This window comes from Euleptes europaea, chromosome 17 (genome assembly GCF_029931775.1).
Source record: "Euleptes europaea isolate rEulEur1 chromosome 17, rEulEur1.hap1, whole genome shotgun sequence".
NCBI lineage: Eukaryota > Metazoa > Chordata > Lepidosauria > Squamata > Sphaerodactylidae > Euleptes > Euleptes europaea.
Window position 1 is genome coordinate 51,027,154 of NC_079328.1, and position 15,589 is coordinate 51,042,742.

The window sequence follows — 15,589 nt, forward strand, 5'->3', positions numbered from 1 at the left end:
GCTCCTTTCCTGTCCACCTCCCAGACCGAGGGTATCACGTGGCGCTCTTGAAGAGTCACACTTCCTAAACATCCACTACACATGGAAAGTTCTGTCCCCGTCCTCCTCTCACACACATGGCCTACTTGTGTAATGTGTGAATCTGAAAAACAAATATTTGCTGCAGCAATTGCCATGACCCAGAAAGCTCCCAAGCATCCCTGGAAGTCAGTAAGATTGACATCTGTGAGTTCCCGGCTTATGCACTATGTGACTATTTTTGTTATTTATAGACCACCTTTCTCATGGGGACTCAAGGCGGGTCACATGGAATGAATTAGTACAATCAACTCAGTGGGACAGTCAGAAGACAATGCAGTGGGATTTGACTTGTGGAGATCTGGAAACCAACTAGAGATGAAGCACAGCATAAGTATGAACATGACATGTTAGACAAGAGCAAAAATTACACAGCAGGAGGCAACTTACAGCAACAGATAGTACGGACTATACTCAGCGGTGTAGTCTGCAGTCCCTAACCTTTTGCCCCCAGATTCTTTCAGAACCAGATTGTTACAGTGCAGCCCGGAAAGTGATCCGGGGAGAGTCCCGCGGTGCATTGTTTGGAGAAACCTGGCAGAATGTAGGTCTGAGCATCCCTCCTCCCTGCTTCCCTCCTACTCCATGCCTCGCATTCACCGTGTGGCGCCCTGGCTGTGGTGACAGTGGTTAGAGCAGGGGTCCCCCTACACCGGAATGCTGAACACGTGGAGGAGGCAACAACACAGAAGTGGGGCCGATCACAACACTGGGTGTCTTCAATTGTGGTTGCAAATAATTGTTGTCATTTTATCCAGACCGGCAGGTGCCTCCGGCGGCAAGGCGGCACAGAAACGTAAGCCTGAAGAAATGTTGCACCCCAATTATCCGTAGAATCCAACGGCAGGCAATTGAGAGGAGGTTGGTTGAAACTAACAGCTCTTTATTTGATCAAAGATAGAAGCGGGTGTGTAACTCCGCACCCAAATGGCAGGCGGGAGACGACGCCCGCCCCCCAAGAGGCAAGCAGTATGATTTCTACCTTTCAGGCAAACTACGTGTACAATAAAGCTACATATTCCGATCCTGCGACGCTTCGCTGTGCCTGTCGCTCCCCATTTGGAAAAACTCAGTAATTCTCCTAAGTCGTAGCTTGTCCCTTTTCCCCCGGCGGGGGGCTGCGGCGTCCTTTGCCCCCTCGCCCCAGGAGAGTTCCGCGCCCCCCCCTCCGGGCAGGGGGAAAGGAGGGGAGAGCTTCAGCCTGGGAGAGCGGGGGGGGGTCTGAGCGGGCCGTGGGTGTGTGTGGGTGCGTGTGCTGCTTTCAGGCACTTTGGTGAAAGGGGCTTTGCTTGGCGCCTGCGTGTCTGCTCATTCCCGTGTCCGTGTGAATGCTGGGCACTTATTCACAGACGCTTCAGCGCCACGAGCCAAGGGAAGGGAGGGAAGCGCCGGGCGGCTGCCGGCCGGCCGGCCTGCCCGAGAGCGGCCCTTGCTTGGCTGGGGCGCCCGCCCAGCAGGGTGGCCAGCAGGTCCCTCTTCGCCACCGGAGGGAGGTTTCGGGGGCGGGGCCTGAGGGGGGCGGGGTTTGGGGAGGGGCGGGGCTTCGGTGCCAAAGCGGCCGCGTTCTGCAGGAGGACTGAGCCCTAGGGATGCGAGAGCGGTTGTGACAGCGGGAGGTGTGCAGCCACCCGCTGCTGCCGCCGCCCAGTGGCGGGGGGTTCCAGCGGCTCCGCGGCCTGGCTCTCCCAGGCGGCCGCCCCCGCCACTGCCTGCCTCTGAGTAGAGAGCGGCGGACAGGCAGCCGTGCCACGGGCGAAGCGACGCCACGCCACGCCCCCCCGGTGGGACGTCCCCCTGCCTTCCGATAGGCCCCTGGGCCGGAAGGTCGGCCTCTGATTGGTCGCGGCCTCCGAGTCCTGCCGCGCGAGACCGGCCCCGCTCCCATTGGCCGGAGGGCGGCGTGGGGGGGGGGCGAGGGGACGCGGCCCAGGTACGGCGGCCGCGAACGGCCGCGAGTCCTCGCGTGGCGAAGCGGGTGGGCGGAGGCCGGATGGGGACGGAGCGGCGCGGCGGGTCCGGCCCGGAGCCCCCCGGGGGCGGCGGCGGCGGCGGCGGCGGGGGGCGGCTGTTCACCCTGGCCGAGGTGGCGAAGCGCCACACCGAGCAGGAGACGTGGCTGGTCCTCCACGGGCGCGTCTACGACGTCACCCGCTTCCTCCGAGAGGTGGGGGCGGGGCTGGCGGGGGGGCTGCCTTGGCCCATGGAGGCTCCACTCCGCACCCCTGGCTCCGGTCCAGAAGGGAGCGAGCGGCCTCCGGGTCACCTCGTGGGCCTCCGGGCGGCCCGGTGTGGAGCCCGCGGACCCCCGGGCCCAGCCGGGCGCGCCGACCAGCTCCCGGGGCGGGCCTCCGCCAACCGGGGGGCCTCTGGCCGTGGAGGGCCCCCCCCCGGCTCGGTCTGGCCTGCGTAGAATTGGCCCCGTCGGTCCCCTGTGGTGGGGGCCCATTCCCTGGGCCTGGCTGCCCCCCCCCCGCCTCACTTCCCTGGCTGTAGGATGGGGCTGCCTGTGACCTCCTCCTTAAGAGCGGTCAGAGGGTTATGGGGGGGGGGGGAGAAAGGATGGGCCAAAGGCGATGGAGGAGAAAGCGGATGTTGGCCTGGTTGGGTTTCTTTCCTTGAGTGCATCTATTTTTTTCAGGTCTCAAAGGTGCTTACCCTACGCAGAGATAAAGTTAAAATGCCATCCTGCAATAAAACACGATAAAGGCAATGCCCAACATCATGGCAAGCAGTCTGCCAAGAAGCCGGACTTCACGCTCCGCCATGCCCTGGGTTGCTTATGGGGCAAGGGGATGTACTGTGCTTTGCAGGCAGGAGCTTCCAGGTTCAGGCCTCTGGCAGCGGCACTGGGAAGGAGGCCCAGCCAGGGCCGGCCCAGCCATACGTCTGAACTAGGTGGTCACCTAGGGTGGAAGTGAACTTATTTTCTCTGTTTGAGAATATATGAATATGTTTTCTCTCAAGAAACAAAAGGTCATTCTAGACTTCTCATTTTTCGCAATTTAAATGTGTGTGTATGTGTGCCAGATTTGTGGCTCGCCCAGGGCACCAGAAGTTCTTGTGCCAAGCCTGAGCTGGCTGCCAGTCAGAGCAGGCAGCCTGTCGTTACAGGAGGATGTTTCATCCAATTGGGTCTTCTAGATGAGTGCTACTTGTGTGATAACTTTAAAGTTGGTCTTCATTTCCCATTAGGGTGAGAAATACAGGCAGGATAACAGAGCAACTATTTTTTCAAAAGCTCCTGTACCTGACCACATCAAAGAAGACAAAACGAGACAAAAAGTCCTTGGCTTTGGGCCTCTGGGCACTACCTGCTGTCTAAATTAGATCTAGATTGTCCTCAATGAAAGAGCACGCTGTGGAAACAGAGGACTATGGTTGAAGCTCATTATTATGATTACTCGTCATTAGTAGGTTATTACATTTACATTGCTAGTCTACCTTTTCTGTACCTGCCCAAGGCAGTTAGCAAACCTCATGTAGATGCCTTATAAGGCAACACCAGACAGTCATTAAGACTGACAGTATTAAAGGCATCCTTGCACGCTAAAAGACGGTTTACTTGCCTGCTTGGGCCTCTTCTGTAAAATATTCCCATGACCTGGGGCCACCGCGGCAAAGGCCTTGCTGCACATTGTTTGTTCTTGTGGGAGGCATGTAAGGAGGCCTTTTCTACTGAGGTGGGCTCATTGGGACGGGCACTTCCAAATGTCCCTGCAGCTTCTCATCTTCCCACTGTGAAGCCCAGCCAGTCTGGATGGTTGGGAGATTTTGAGTGCTGCCTTCAGGTTGCTGGTGTGTCCACCTCTGAGAAAGAGCCTCTGTGCAGGGCAGGAGGGGCCTGTGGCCCACTGGGGGTGTACCTAGCAGAGCCGGTCCCCTGGCATCTTCCATCCAAGGATCTTACTGTGGAGGGTGGCTGCTGGCCAGACAAGCTGTAGAACCCAGCAAGCTGAACCAGGAGCCTTGGGCCGCCTGGGTGTTCAGGGCCTTTTGTTCCTTTTTGCTGTGAGGGGACTTGAGGCCTGTGAGCGAATCCCTTCCAGGCGCCTCCCAGTTGTGGTCCTGGTGCAAATGCTCCCTGTACCCTCCTCCAAATCCACTGTCCTCGCATTTGCTCAGGGGGTGTCCTTGCTGCGGGATTCTTGACTGGGGTTGTGTTGGCCCATAGGGCAAAGGGGAGGAGGCCTTCTGGCCAGGGGAGCGCCTGCGTTCTGCTCCTGTGGCTGGATGCTCCATGTTTTGGATTGTTTTGAAACCAGTTTTATGTCTAAGGTTGCCTCAGAGCTTCCTTAGTGGAAACTCTTTCATGTGGCAGAAGCCCAGGGCTTTGTCAGAACAAAGGAGAAAAGGTGCCAGTTAAGTTCCTGACTCGTTCAGACTGCCATGGGGGGCTGACCGTCTTTTAGAGGGGGGCCCAAAGGTGCTTGTTTGTGCAGTCGATCTCTGTTGTGTCCCGTCCTTCTAGACGGGAGCTCTGCCTTCCAGCCTGGTTTGACAGGGCAACACCCTGCTGCTTGTTTGGGCATTTGGGGAGACATAATTCTCCTTGATCTTTCTCCTTGATTTTCAGACTAACCTCTGAAAAAAACTTACACAACGCATTTGGGGTATCCTTAGCCAAATTCCAGTTGTTTGAAATAACAAAAACTATGTTTTGAACCCAAGATGTTAGAAAACCTACACTTACATGAATTTTAAAGGAAAACATCTAAAATCAATACTTCCTAATGGTTTTTGTTACCTTGGGGTATTTTTATACCCCATGAACATATGTTTCTGTGGAAGAGAAGAGTGACCGTGTGATGAAGGACTGTTTCTCTGCATAGCGCTTCAAAAGGCTTTCCTGGAACATTATTTTAGGGGAAAACTCATGGAGTATCATTTACCCCCAATATGTTACATGGGCTGCCCCCATATTGGCAAAATACATATTTTTCAGTGGTTGTTTTCTGCCCCAGGTGCTCTTTTATTTATAGAAAGTAAATTGTACATTGTAAATGTCTTGTACTCTGGGCACGTTGTTTACTGCTGCGGACTGGCAGTTGGCAAGCTGCCCCTGAAGCCTCGTATTGCTGCACGCTTGCTAGAGTTCTAGGTAAAAAATCGGTTCTGCTGAGCCTCTTTCCAGGCCTGTCTTTGACTTCGGAGTGCACAAAAGCGAAGCAAAGGAACCCCTTGCAGGTGGACTTGCTCAAACTCTTATTTGTATGTTGCCTGTGCTCTTCCCCCCCCCCCTCCACACCCTCTCCTGGGGGGAAATATGAAACCTGCCAAAGGGGGAAGCTGATGACGTCAATGTGAGCTGACTCTTTGGCCTCTGCCCCCTGCCTGGCCCTTGGAGGAGTTTTGCCTTGGGAGCAAAATACACCCTGGGTCCCTTGCAGCTCAGGTATGCCAAGGCATGTTTTGTACTCTCTAGCCTCAGATTGCCGTGTGCAGGTACAGTTTTGTTAGAAGCTGATGGCACCCACCAGGTGGGGGAAGGGAAGGGTGCTCCAAAGATCACGGACAGCAAGAAGTTCCACCAAGTGCAGACTGATAGATGTTTTCCCTCTTTATTCAGTGCCTGATCCTAACCTGCAGGGTAAAAATTCCCTTGAGTTGCTTTGTAGCCCGGTATGCTATATGCACAGCCCCTGCATTCCACTCTTTGGGCGGGGGGGGGGGGAGTGGGTGCTTCAATGCCAGAGGGGCACTTTGGGAAATGTAGACTGAGCTGGAAAATCTTGCCAATGCTTCTTTGCAGCATCCGGGAGGAGAGGAGGTTTTGCTTGAGCAAGCTGGTAGAGATGCCACGGAATCCTTTGAAGACGTTGGTCACTCGGTGGATGCCCGGGAGATGCTCGATCAGTACCTCATTGGAGAGGTTCATCCGGTGAGGTCCTATTGATAAAACAAAATTGGAATGGTAGTGACATCCATGCGTGTGTGTTAAAAGTGTCAAGTCACAGCCAATTTATGGCAATCCCGTAGGGTTTTCAGGCAAGATATTCAGAGGTGGTTTGCCATTGCCTGCCTCTGTGTAGTAACCCTGGACTTCCTTGGTGGTCTCCCATCCAAGTACTAACCAGGGCTGACCCTGCTTAGCTTCTGAGATCTCATGAGATCGGGCTAGCCTTGGCTATGCAGGTCAGGGCAGTAACTTCCCCATAGTAGGATAATTTATCCTTGGAGGACTGGCTTAGGACAGCAGTTCCATTTGTGGTCCTTACGGAAGATGCTGTGTGACTCCGGGCAGAAAGGAGGCACAAATGTTCTTTGCCATTCCTGTTAGAAGACTTTGGAGTGAAGTGTGGCAATGAATGTAGCCACCACACCAAAGCACTCAGACCTCTTTGGCTTGGGAACTACAGCAGAAGGATGGCTGGCTGAGCAACCAGGTCAGGCTCCTCCAAGGAGATTTTCTCCGGCGAGGTTAACAGCGTCTTCTTTCCCTTCTCTCAACAGTGTGACCGCAAACCTGAGATCTCCAAGGTAAGCCAAGCCATGATTAGTATGATGCTCCTTCCTTTCCATTCTGTCACAGAAGAGTCCTCGGACACATGGGAAATTGTAACAAGGACAGTCGTGTTGCGTCACTTGGCTTGTGGGGTGGGGGGCAAGGGGTATCCTGCTGTGGTTTTGCCAGGGGAAGAAGAATAATCATGAGATATCTGGTGGGGAAGCAGTGCTGTGGCCTCTTGGCCTTTCCTCCTAGAAGCCAAACCGTCAGTGTCCTCTCAGTAACTCTTTGTGACCTGGTATCACAACCCTCTGCTCTCTGGACTCTGCAGGTAGAGAGAGACTTGTCCTTTGCCAGCATCATGGGATGCGCCCCCCAGCAGCCTCCATTCCTGGTGGAACGGCTGCTTCGGTTCTTGTCTCCCTGTAGCCACTCAGGAGGAAACACTCTGGGTGAAAGGTGCTGTTTGTCTTTGCTGGAGGAGCTGGGAGTCCTGACTTTTGCTGCTGCTTCCTGCTAGGTGGTGTTCGGGAGGGGTGTGTGCTGGAGGCTGTTTAGGCTTGGGACACACGGGAATCCCCCCACCCACACCTCCTGGCCAGTCTCACCATGAGCTCAATGGCCAGTAACACAACTGTCCTTAAAGCCCTACTGTAGACGGTAAACATAACAACCGAATATGCCTGTCCATGTAGACGGGTCCTTCTTGGAAAAAGTGGCCTTTCTGTTTCTGTCATGGTGGGACGCAGAGTGACCGGTGGGGCTTAAGATGTGAGGGCTGAGAACCACTGGGTTAGACTTTTTCTCAAAATGAGCTTGAAGCGCTGTTTTGGAATGAGCACACAGTCCCAGCTCATAGCTTATAGGAGAAGATAAGAACATAAAGAAAGGCCCTGCTGGATCAGACCAAGGCCCATCAAGTCCAGCAGTCTGTTCACACAGTGGCCAACCAGGTGCCTCTAGGAAGCCACAAACGACGACTGCAGCAGCACCTGAGAATATCGGCTTTAGATTCTGAACATTGTGGCCGGGGATGTGCCCCTCTAAGGGAGCCAAGAGGCTGCTCCACAGCCCTGAGCAGATTCTACAGGGTTTTGCATTTGAGGCTATAGTTTGAAATGTGGGAATCTGCTCCTTCCCCATGTGCAAGATTATTGTCTTGGCAGGCTGTAAAGTCAGTACCGTGCTGTGATTTATGATGCCCTGGAGTGTAAAACAGCCTTGACAATATTATTGCTGCAGACATGAAAATACATAGATAGAACCACCCAGATTTAAACTTCCTCTGCAGCAGAGGAGGTGGCAAACTGAGTATGGGTTTGCTTGACTGGTTTGCTGTTGCAATGGCTGGGAGCCCCTTTGTAGGTTGGTGGTTCCTGCATCTGCCTTCATGTCCCCAAAATCAAAATCTTGTGTGGGCTTCATAAAAATGAATGTCGCACCAACGTCGTTGGCATGAATGTTCCGGGCTGCTCTGTTTCCCCAGACCTTGCTGGGGATCTATTACCAGTGTTGGGATTTTGGCTGGGGAGGGAGGGGGGCAGAGGTCACAGGTGATGGGCTTCCATCCGGCCTTGCCCTCATCCCTGGAGTAGGACGACTGCAGAGCCCAAGCGCAGATGCCTGTGGAAAGGCTCCCAGGCTGACCTGGCCAACAGGAAAAGCCTCCGGTTGCTTCAATGGCTGACAGCTGAAGGGAGGCTTGGATGCTGGGTGAGGAGCTGGCGAGCGGAGTGCGCCACCTCTGACTTCCCTCACTTCCTCTGTGCCATAGAAGGGAGCCTGTGTTTCTTCCTCCTCCCATTCAGCATCCCTGCTGTGTGGTTTGTATCAGAATTTCCTGGACGAATTAGTATAGAAACCACAGTTACTTTCTGTAGTGGAACCAGGATCTGGCAAAATAAATATTGTCTGTCGCTTCGGGATCTCGGGCCTTGTACATTTTTGTACTTCAGTTGGCCCCTGTGTTGTCAGACTTCTTGGCAGCCCCTGCTCTCAGGAAAGCCTCTCTCAAGCCTCTCTTGTTTTGTGTCTTTTCTCCCTCTGCTAGGCTAACTGAAGGGCTTCTTTTGCACGCTCACCTCCTCCCTAGCTGCTTGCTCAGTGTTGCCTTTCTCAATGCCTCTGCATGCTCAGCGAATGCGATTTCTGTGAGTCTCAAGAAATATCTCATAATCTTCCTACATGGGCAGATTGATGTGGGCTCAGTCGTGTTTACTCCTGCTGTTTAAATTCCTGATAGCTGAAGAAACCTCTTAGCCAAAGATCTTGTCCGCTGAGGGCCACTGCCAGCATTGCCTTAGCCCCCTGGGTAGAGAAACATCCCGTGCCCTCGCGTCCCTCCCTGTCAGTCCGTCAGTCTTTTGGATCCGGGGGCCTGGAGATTGGCTGGCCAGCTGGGAATTAGTTTAATGCCTGGCATTTGCATGGAGGTAGTGTGCAGAAATGATCCTGTGGCTGGGAGAACGGGCAATTGGGTGGGCTGATTTCGCAACAAACTTTTCTGAGGTCAGTGGGGTATTTAAATACTTGTATGCCCCTTTTCTCTCACACCGGACATGCAAAGCAGCTTACAAAGTAAAATATGCACAAACAACAGAATGTAAACAAAAATATAGGCCCCTGAACCCTCTCCCAATCAAATGTAAAACAGCCCCAACAACTTCCCGGTTGGGGCGGGTTCTGTTGGCGAGGCTCTTCCAGGCCCAGGGGCAACTGGCTCCACTGGCTCCTGCCTCTGGACAAGCCCAAGGAGGGAGGGAGGGAGGGGCAGATGCTTAGGCCAGGCCCAGTTCAGCTGGCCCCATCTTCCCATTATCCACCTCCCTTTGAAGAAGAGTTATGAAAAAGAGTTTTCCCTGGGAAGAGCCGGCTGCCAGTCAGAGGGGTGAGGAGGCTGTGTGGCCGGAGGGCTCTGCCCTGCACTTGGCTGGGTAGAAAGGGAGGGAAGCCCCAGCGGGAGCAGCAGCCCAGCCTGGACCTCTGTTAGGAATGAGGATGTTGCGTAAGAGAGCTGTGAAAGCCCACCTCCCCAGCCAGACAGCTAGATAATGACAACCAGAGGTCTTTACTTCACAGTTTCAGAAGTGAAGCTGCAATTCTGGGCAGGAACCGAGTTATCTTTCTCCGATAATCTTTGCTTTCTAGTGTGTGTGGGGTGTGTGTGGCAGGGAACGTGCCCAGCTGCAGAGCAGCACCGCTGAGCAGGGGGTCTGCCTGTCCTGCCCGTTCTCCTGCCACCAGACCTGCCTCCTGCCATGGGACGTTGAGGGGTGACATGCAGCTTCTGTAGGGCGAGATTTCTGTTTCACCCAAACCCAGCCGGCTCCCCAGTTTTGCAGATGAACTTCCGGAAAGCTGCCCTTGCCTAACCTGCTGCCTAACGTCTTGGTGTGCGACAGCTTCCACTGTCAGATGAAATCCTCAGTTGATGCTCTCTCTTTTGCTTGCCGTGGGATAGTTCATCTGGTGGGATGTTGCTGCCTCGTGTTGGGTGTAAGCGGGTTGTGCATCTTGTCCAAAGCCTTCCTAGAGGTTGGCAGTCCTGAGGACTGAGCCGCTGGAAGAAGAAGACCAAGTCCTATGAGGAAAGGTTGAAGGAGCTGGATATGTTTAGCCTGAAGAAGAGAAGACTGAGAGGGGACATGATAACCATATTCAAGTACGTGAGGGGCTGTCATATTGAGGATGGTGCCAAGTTGTTTTCTGTTGCCCAAGAAGGTCGGACCAGAACCAACGGGTTGAAATTAAATCAAAAGAGTTTCCGTCTAGATATTAGGAAGAATTTTCTAACAGTTAGAGCGGTTCCTCAGTGGAACAGGCTTCCTCGGGAGGTGGTGAGCTCTCCTTCCCTGGAGGTTTTTAAGAAGAGGTTAGATGGCCATCTGTCAGCAATGCTGATTCTGTGACCTTAGGCAGATGATGAGAGGGAGGGCATCTTGGCCATCTTCTGGTCACTAGGTGTGGGGGGAAGTAGTTGTGAATTTCCTGCATTGTGTAGGGGGTTGGACTTGATGACCCTGGTGGTCCCTTCCAACTCTATGATTCTATGAAGAAGAGTTGGTTTTTATATGCCGACTTTCTCTACCACTTAAGGGAGACTCAAACCGGCTTACAATCACCTTCCCCTCCACACAATAAACACCCTATGAGGGAGGTGGGGCTGAGAGAGGTGGGGCTCCTGAAGGCCCCATAGGCCCCCCCCTTCTGCAGACCAGGCTGCTCCTGCTCTCTTCCTCTGGGCCCTCCCACTGGAGCCTCTTCTGTGCTTGCTGAAGGGGCTACCAGGAAAAGGGCTCCTTCATCCTACCGCTAGACTTATGTGGCACCAGCAGTGAGCAACACACTACGTGCCACACCGCACTGAAGGCCCAGCGGTCCGCCTTAGAGAGGTGGGACAGGAAATGGGGAAGAGGCCCCGGATGAGCAAGGAGTGGAAGGCATGATGGGATAAGGGGGAGCCAGAGGAGGTGCGGACCGGGCCGGGGTGGCACAAGAAAGTCCTTGTGAAAGACAGAACAGGATCTGGCCAAGGAGGCTGCTCCAAGCTCTGACGGCGTAACCACCATTAGCAAACACCTTAGAAGACGACTGCCCAGGCAGCGCAGCAAAGCCCCTTCCAAGACCCCCACCCCCATAAGCCTGTCTTGCAATGCCAGGGCAAGAATTCTCTGACCTTAGGGCAGTCACACTGTCTCAGTGTAACCTACCTCACAGGGTTGTGGTAAGCATAAAAGGGGGGAAGGAAGAACTGGGTATGCCCCCAGTAAAAGGGGGGAAGGAAGAACTGGGTATACCCTGAGCCTCCTCAGAGGAAGGGCAGGAAAGACATGCACTAAATAGATTGAGAGGACCCTCCCCTCCCAACTTTTTATGTGATGTTTTCTTCACACAGAAGCTTGAGGTAAACTGGGACCTCTTGCTGATTGTCTTTCTCCCTCCCTCCCTCCCTCCCTGACTGCTGATGTCCATCTTCTGTGATAAATTGCAGGCCAAAAATGCAGCTCTTGCTTCATTGCCCTTCTTAACACAGCCGTTCCTGTCTTGGAGTTTCTCTAGTGGTGCAGCCAGTTTCTGTTTGCTAAGAGGCTTGCTGGCTTTCAAAGGCGAGTCTGTCTCCCGGCTCCTGGGACTGCCTGGGAAAGCCTGCTGAGCCGCATGTCAGCGGCCACTCAGAATTTGGCTGGTCCTTGACCACTGACATTTTCAGCACTTTGAGCTCCTGTTTGGAAATATCACGTTGACCTTTCCAGGAGCTTCTCCTCGATTTAATTTTTCTTTCTGCCAGTGCAGATGTCACCTTGGCCCCTCCTTCCCACCCACTCTACCAATGGCCCCTTCATTGGTAGAGCGGAGGCCGGCGAGGGATTCACCTGGAGCCTGTCCTTTTGTAGCTGCTGAAGTGCCATTTTATGGCCGAGAGGAAAGGAGAGGCCGCCCCCCCCCCGAGCCCCAGACTCACCTGGCCGTCTTGCGCGGTTGGGTTGGGCAGAAAGAGCAGGCCGAACAACCCTGGACTGGGGGGCTTTCTGGCAACTTGCTGTGATCTTGTATCTCCTGGAACATGACGAGTGGAAAGAAATCCTCTCCAGCCTGCCACTGTGATCCCTTCACAAAACCTCCCATTTTGAAAATGGAGAACTTCATCACAGAGAAGACCTGATCTCCCCCCCCTTCCCCACAGACAGAAGCCACGTTTATAACCCTGTCATCTGCCGCAGTGTTTGTGTCTTTGTTCTAAAGTCACAGCTGTTCTTCCCGTCAGCGTGTGTATTGGGGAGGATTGGGGAGGCCCAGATTCGAATCATGACTCTGCCCTGGAAGCTCTCTCTCAGTGTAATCTTCCTCACAGGGTTGTTCTGAGGATAAAATGGAGGAGAAGAGTATCTTGGTTCCCCACTGGAGTATAAATTAAGTAGATACATGTTAAGAAATGATTTAAAGTTGGGGGCACTGAATATTAACTAGTTGCCGTTTGATCCTCCTTGGCTCAGGCTGGAGGAACAGGAGGCCGTCCTTGTCTTCCCCACTTTTATTTCAAGGAAATAAAAGGCCGCCTTGCTGGGCTCCTGCCGAAGCAGTCCCACGAGGGAGCGCAGGCCTGCCATGGCTGCGCCCCCTGGCCAAGCTGCTAGCTTTCCGTAAGGTCTGCAGAGCAGCTCTTGGGACTCAACGGGGAAGAGCGCGCCAGTCGAGGGACGTCTGCCACAGGCCTCAAGCCTGGGAGTACCAGTGGGAAGGCTGCCCAAGCGGGCCTGGGCCTATCTGGCCACTGGCTGGGACGTTCGGCCTGCAAACAGCCTTTTTGCCCGGCTGCTACTGCTGCTGGGGTGGCTTGGCCCTGGCATGGGGCAGTCGCATCTCAAGGGCAAAAGGGCATCTCAAGGGCAAAAGGGCATCTCAAGGGCATGCCCATCCCCTGCCTGCAGAGGCCTTGTTTGGCAAGCCGGCCGGCACAAGGCTGTGGAATGCCAGCGTGTGGGAGAACAGCAAGCCCTTTTGCTCAGATAGGTCCAAAGAGCATCTTGTGCAAAGTGGGGCTGCTGCTGGGGCCTGCCTCTTGTGATGTGTTGGGAAGCTCCCTTATGTGGCAAGAGGACCTCCTTGGATCTGTCAGTGAGGAAAAGCAGGAAAGCCCCTGGCTGTCTGGCAGCTTCTCTTGAAGGGTCTCAGAGTGGTTATTGGGGAGGACAGGTGTTGGTGGTCCTGGGGAGAGGGCTGGCTGGGAGAGGATCTGAGCAAAGGGACCTGCAGCAGAGAGGGCAGGGGATGGGGAGGGGGCTGCTTTCTGGGCCTTCCTTTGGAGGCCAGAAGTTCCAATTAACATCTGCTATTAAAACTGATATCGAGTTTTGTTTTGTGCCTTCTCAGGATCCAGGCAAACCAGAATCAAACGAGGCCAGGTACTGTATCCTGTCTACCTGGGAGTAAGTGAGCTCACAGGCTCAGCAGCCCAAAGTGTTTTTGTGAAGGCGGCCTTGGATGCCCCTCCCCCTCTTTTGGGCCACCTGCCCATTAGAGACAAGGCCGGGCAGGCTCAGCAACCTCCAGCTGTGTCAGATTGCGGAGACTGGGATGGTGGTGTTTTTTTGCCCCCCCCCCTTCCCTGAGGGCCAGGTCTTCCTGTCCAGGCTGCTGATTATGCTTTAGTGGAATTTGACACCACAGGGAGGACGGTGGCGTGTTTCTCCCTTCCAACCCTTAGCAAGATTATGCTCGGGTTGCGAGACCTCTGTGGACAAACAGCTGCCTGGGTCCTAAGGCTGCAGGGAGGGGGCATGGAATGCACTGGCCCCCTCCTCTCTTCTGTCAGAGGAGCTTTGCTGACAGAAGATGTAGCTCTTGGGAGGGAATTCACCCCTTTCCCCTGTCGTGCAGCCCCTAAGCTGTGCAGCTGTCTGTGTAGGGAAAATCAGTGCACCTTTCATTGGATCTCAGGATCCAAGCTGACGTCAGCAGACAGCAGTCCTGTCACTCGACCGGACCATGTGGATGGTTCTGCCAGCAAGTGTGCTTGAACTGTGTGTGTGTGTGTGAGAGAGAGAGAGAGAGAGAGAGGCGCCCAGCAGCATATCTACACTGTCAAAGGTACTGAGCAGTCATAACTGAAGGAACTTCTAGTTCTCCCAAGGTTTGCTGCAGCTCCCAAGCCTGACTGGGGGTGGGGATGAAGCAGAGAGGCCAGCAGGCCCAAAAGGTCCTGTGGCCGCCCCCCCCCCCGCCCCCTTCTCCTGCTCACTCCAGCATTCTCCATCAGACCTTTCCTCTTCAGGGTGCCTTCAGTGTTAACTGTTTCCTTCTTGTGCCCTCAGCACGTGGACCGTCTGGCTGATCCCCATTTTGGGAGCCTTGGTCCTGGGTCTCATGTACCGCTATTACGTGGATGGGAGGTCCTCCTGACGTGGCCTTGCTCAGCCTTGGGAGCTGGGAAGCCTGCCGTTCCAAGTGGCACAGCCCTGCGATGTTCTGGTGAACATCTCATCCTTCACTAGTCAGGCTAGCCGTCCTGGTGCCTGCCAAGCTGGAATCTAGGAGACCCGCCGTGCCGTTGCAGACTCAGCAGAGCCCACAGTCGCCAGCCGTTCCCCGTGACAACCTGTGTCTGTCATCATCTGCTTGCGAGTCATTTTTCATTGAGCAGCAGCAGCTGCTTCCGGCTTGTGGTGGTGGGTGCCTGCTGTCCATCTCGGTCTGTCCCATTCATCCTAAGAGAGGAGAACGCCATGCAGTGAACATTCCTGTCTAGAACAAGACCAGCATGAGAAATGGTTCCACCAGCACAGCTGGGAAACGTGACCAGAGCAGCGGCGCACTGCTTGCCTTAGGCTGTTTTCCTGTGGCCTCTTTGTTTTTGAAACGGTTAAATCATCCTCATTTTTCTCGTCTTTTTAATGTTCTAACTGTTCTGTAATAAAAAGGCTCCCCAAGGACTCTGCGTTCGCAGCCTTTGTTGCTCTGTGGGTACTTTGGAACTCGCTGCTGCTTGGCTCTGCTTTGCTGCAGCCGCAGACCCACCTGAAGTTTGGCCTGATGCAAAATGGGCCCTTGGGAGCAGAGGGAGTTGCTGCAGGAATGTGAGTCTCCAGGTTTGAGACCAGAAACAGGGCCATTTAGAGGGGGTGGCGTGCCGGCTTATAATGCCCCCCCCCCCATGGATCTGTGCTGTGGTCCCATTCGGAATACTGTGTGTGGTTCTGGTCACTGTACCTCAAAAAGGACACCACGGAGCTGGAAAACGCACAGACGAGGGCAACCAAGATAATTAGTGGTGGAAGCCCCTTCCCTTTGAGGAAAGGCTGAGGAGCCTGGGACTTATAAAATTACACACGTGGTGGAGAAAGTTTACAAAGAACTTTTTCCCCTCTCCCAAAATACTAGAACTTGAGGGTATCCAGTGAAGCTGATGGGCAGTAGATTCAGGATGGACAAAAGGAAATACTTCTTTACACAGCAAGTGAGTAAAATGTAGAATTTGCTGCTGGTCACAGGCATAGGTGGTTTTAAAAGGGAATTAGGCAGATTCATGGAGGTCTGGTCTATCAGTAGAAACCTCCGTGTTCAGTGGCA

General features: G+C 54.1%; 1 protein-coding gene across 1 annotated transcript; it reads left to right on the plus strand.

The window, feature by feature from the left end:
- Positions 1–2,068: 2,068 nt before the first annotated feature.
- On the plus strand, positions 2,069–14,422 carry LOC130488778 (cytochrome b5). Its single transcript, XM_056862416.1, has 5 exons — positions 2,069–2,242; positions 5,828–5,956; positions 6,529–6,555; positions 13,394–13,425; positions 14,335–14,422. Exons 1-5 carry the CDS (start codon positions 2,069–2,071, stop codon positions 14,420–14,422), a joined length of 450 nt encoding a protein of 149 aa, XP_056718394.1.
- The last annotated feature ends 1,167 nt before the right edge of the window (positions 14,423–15,589 follow it).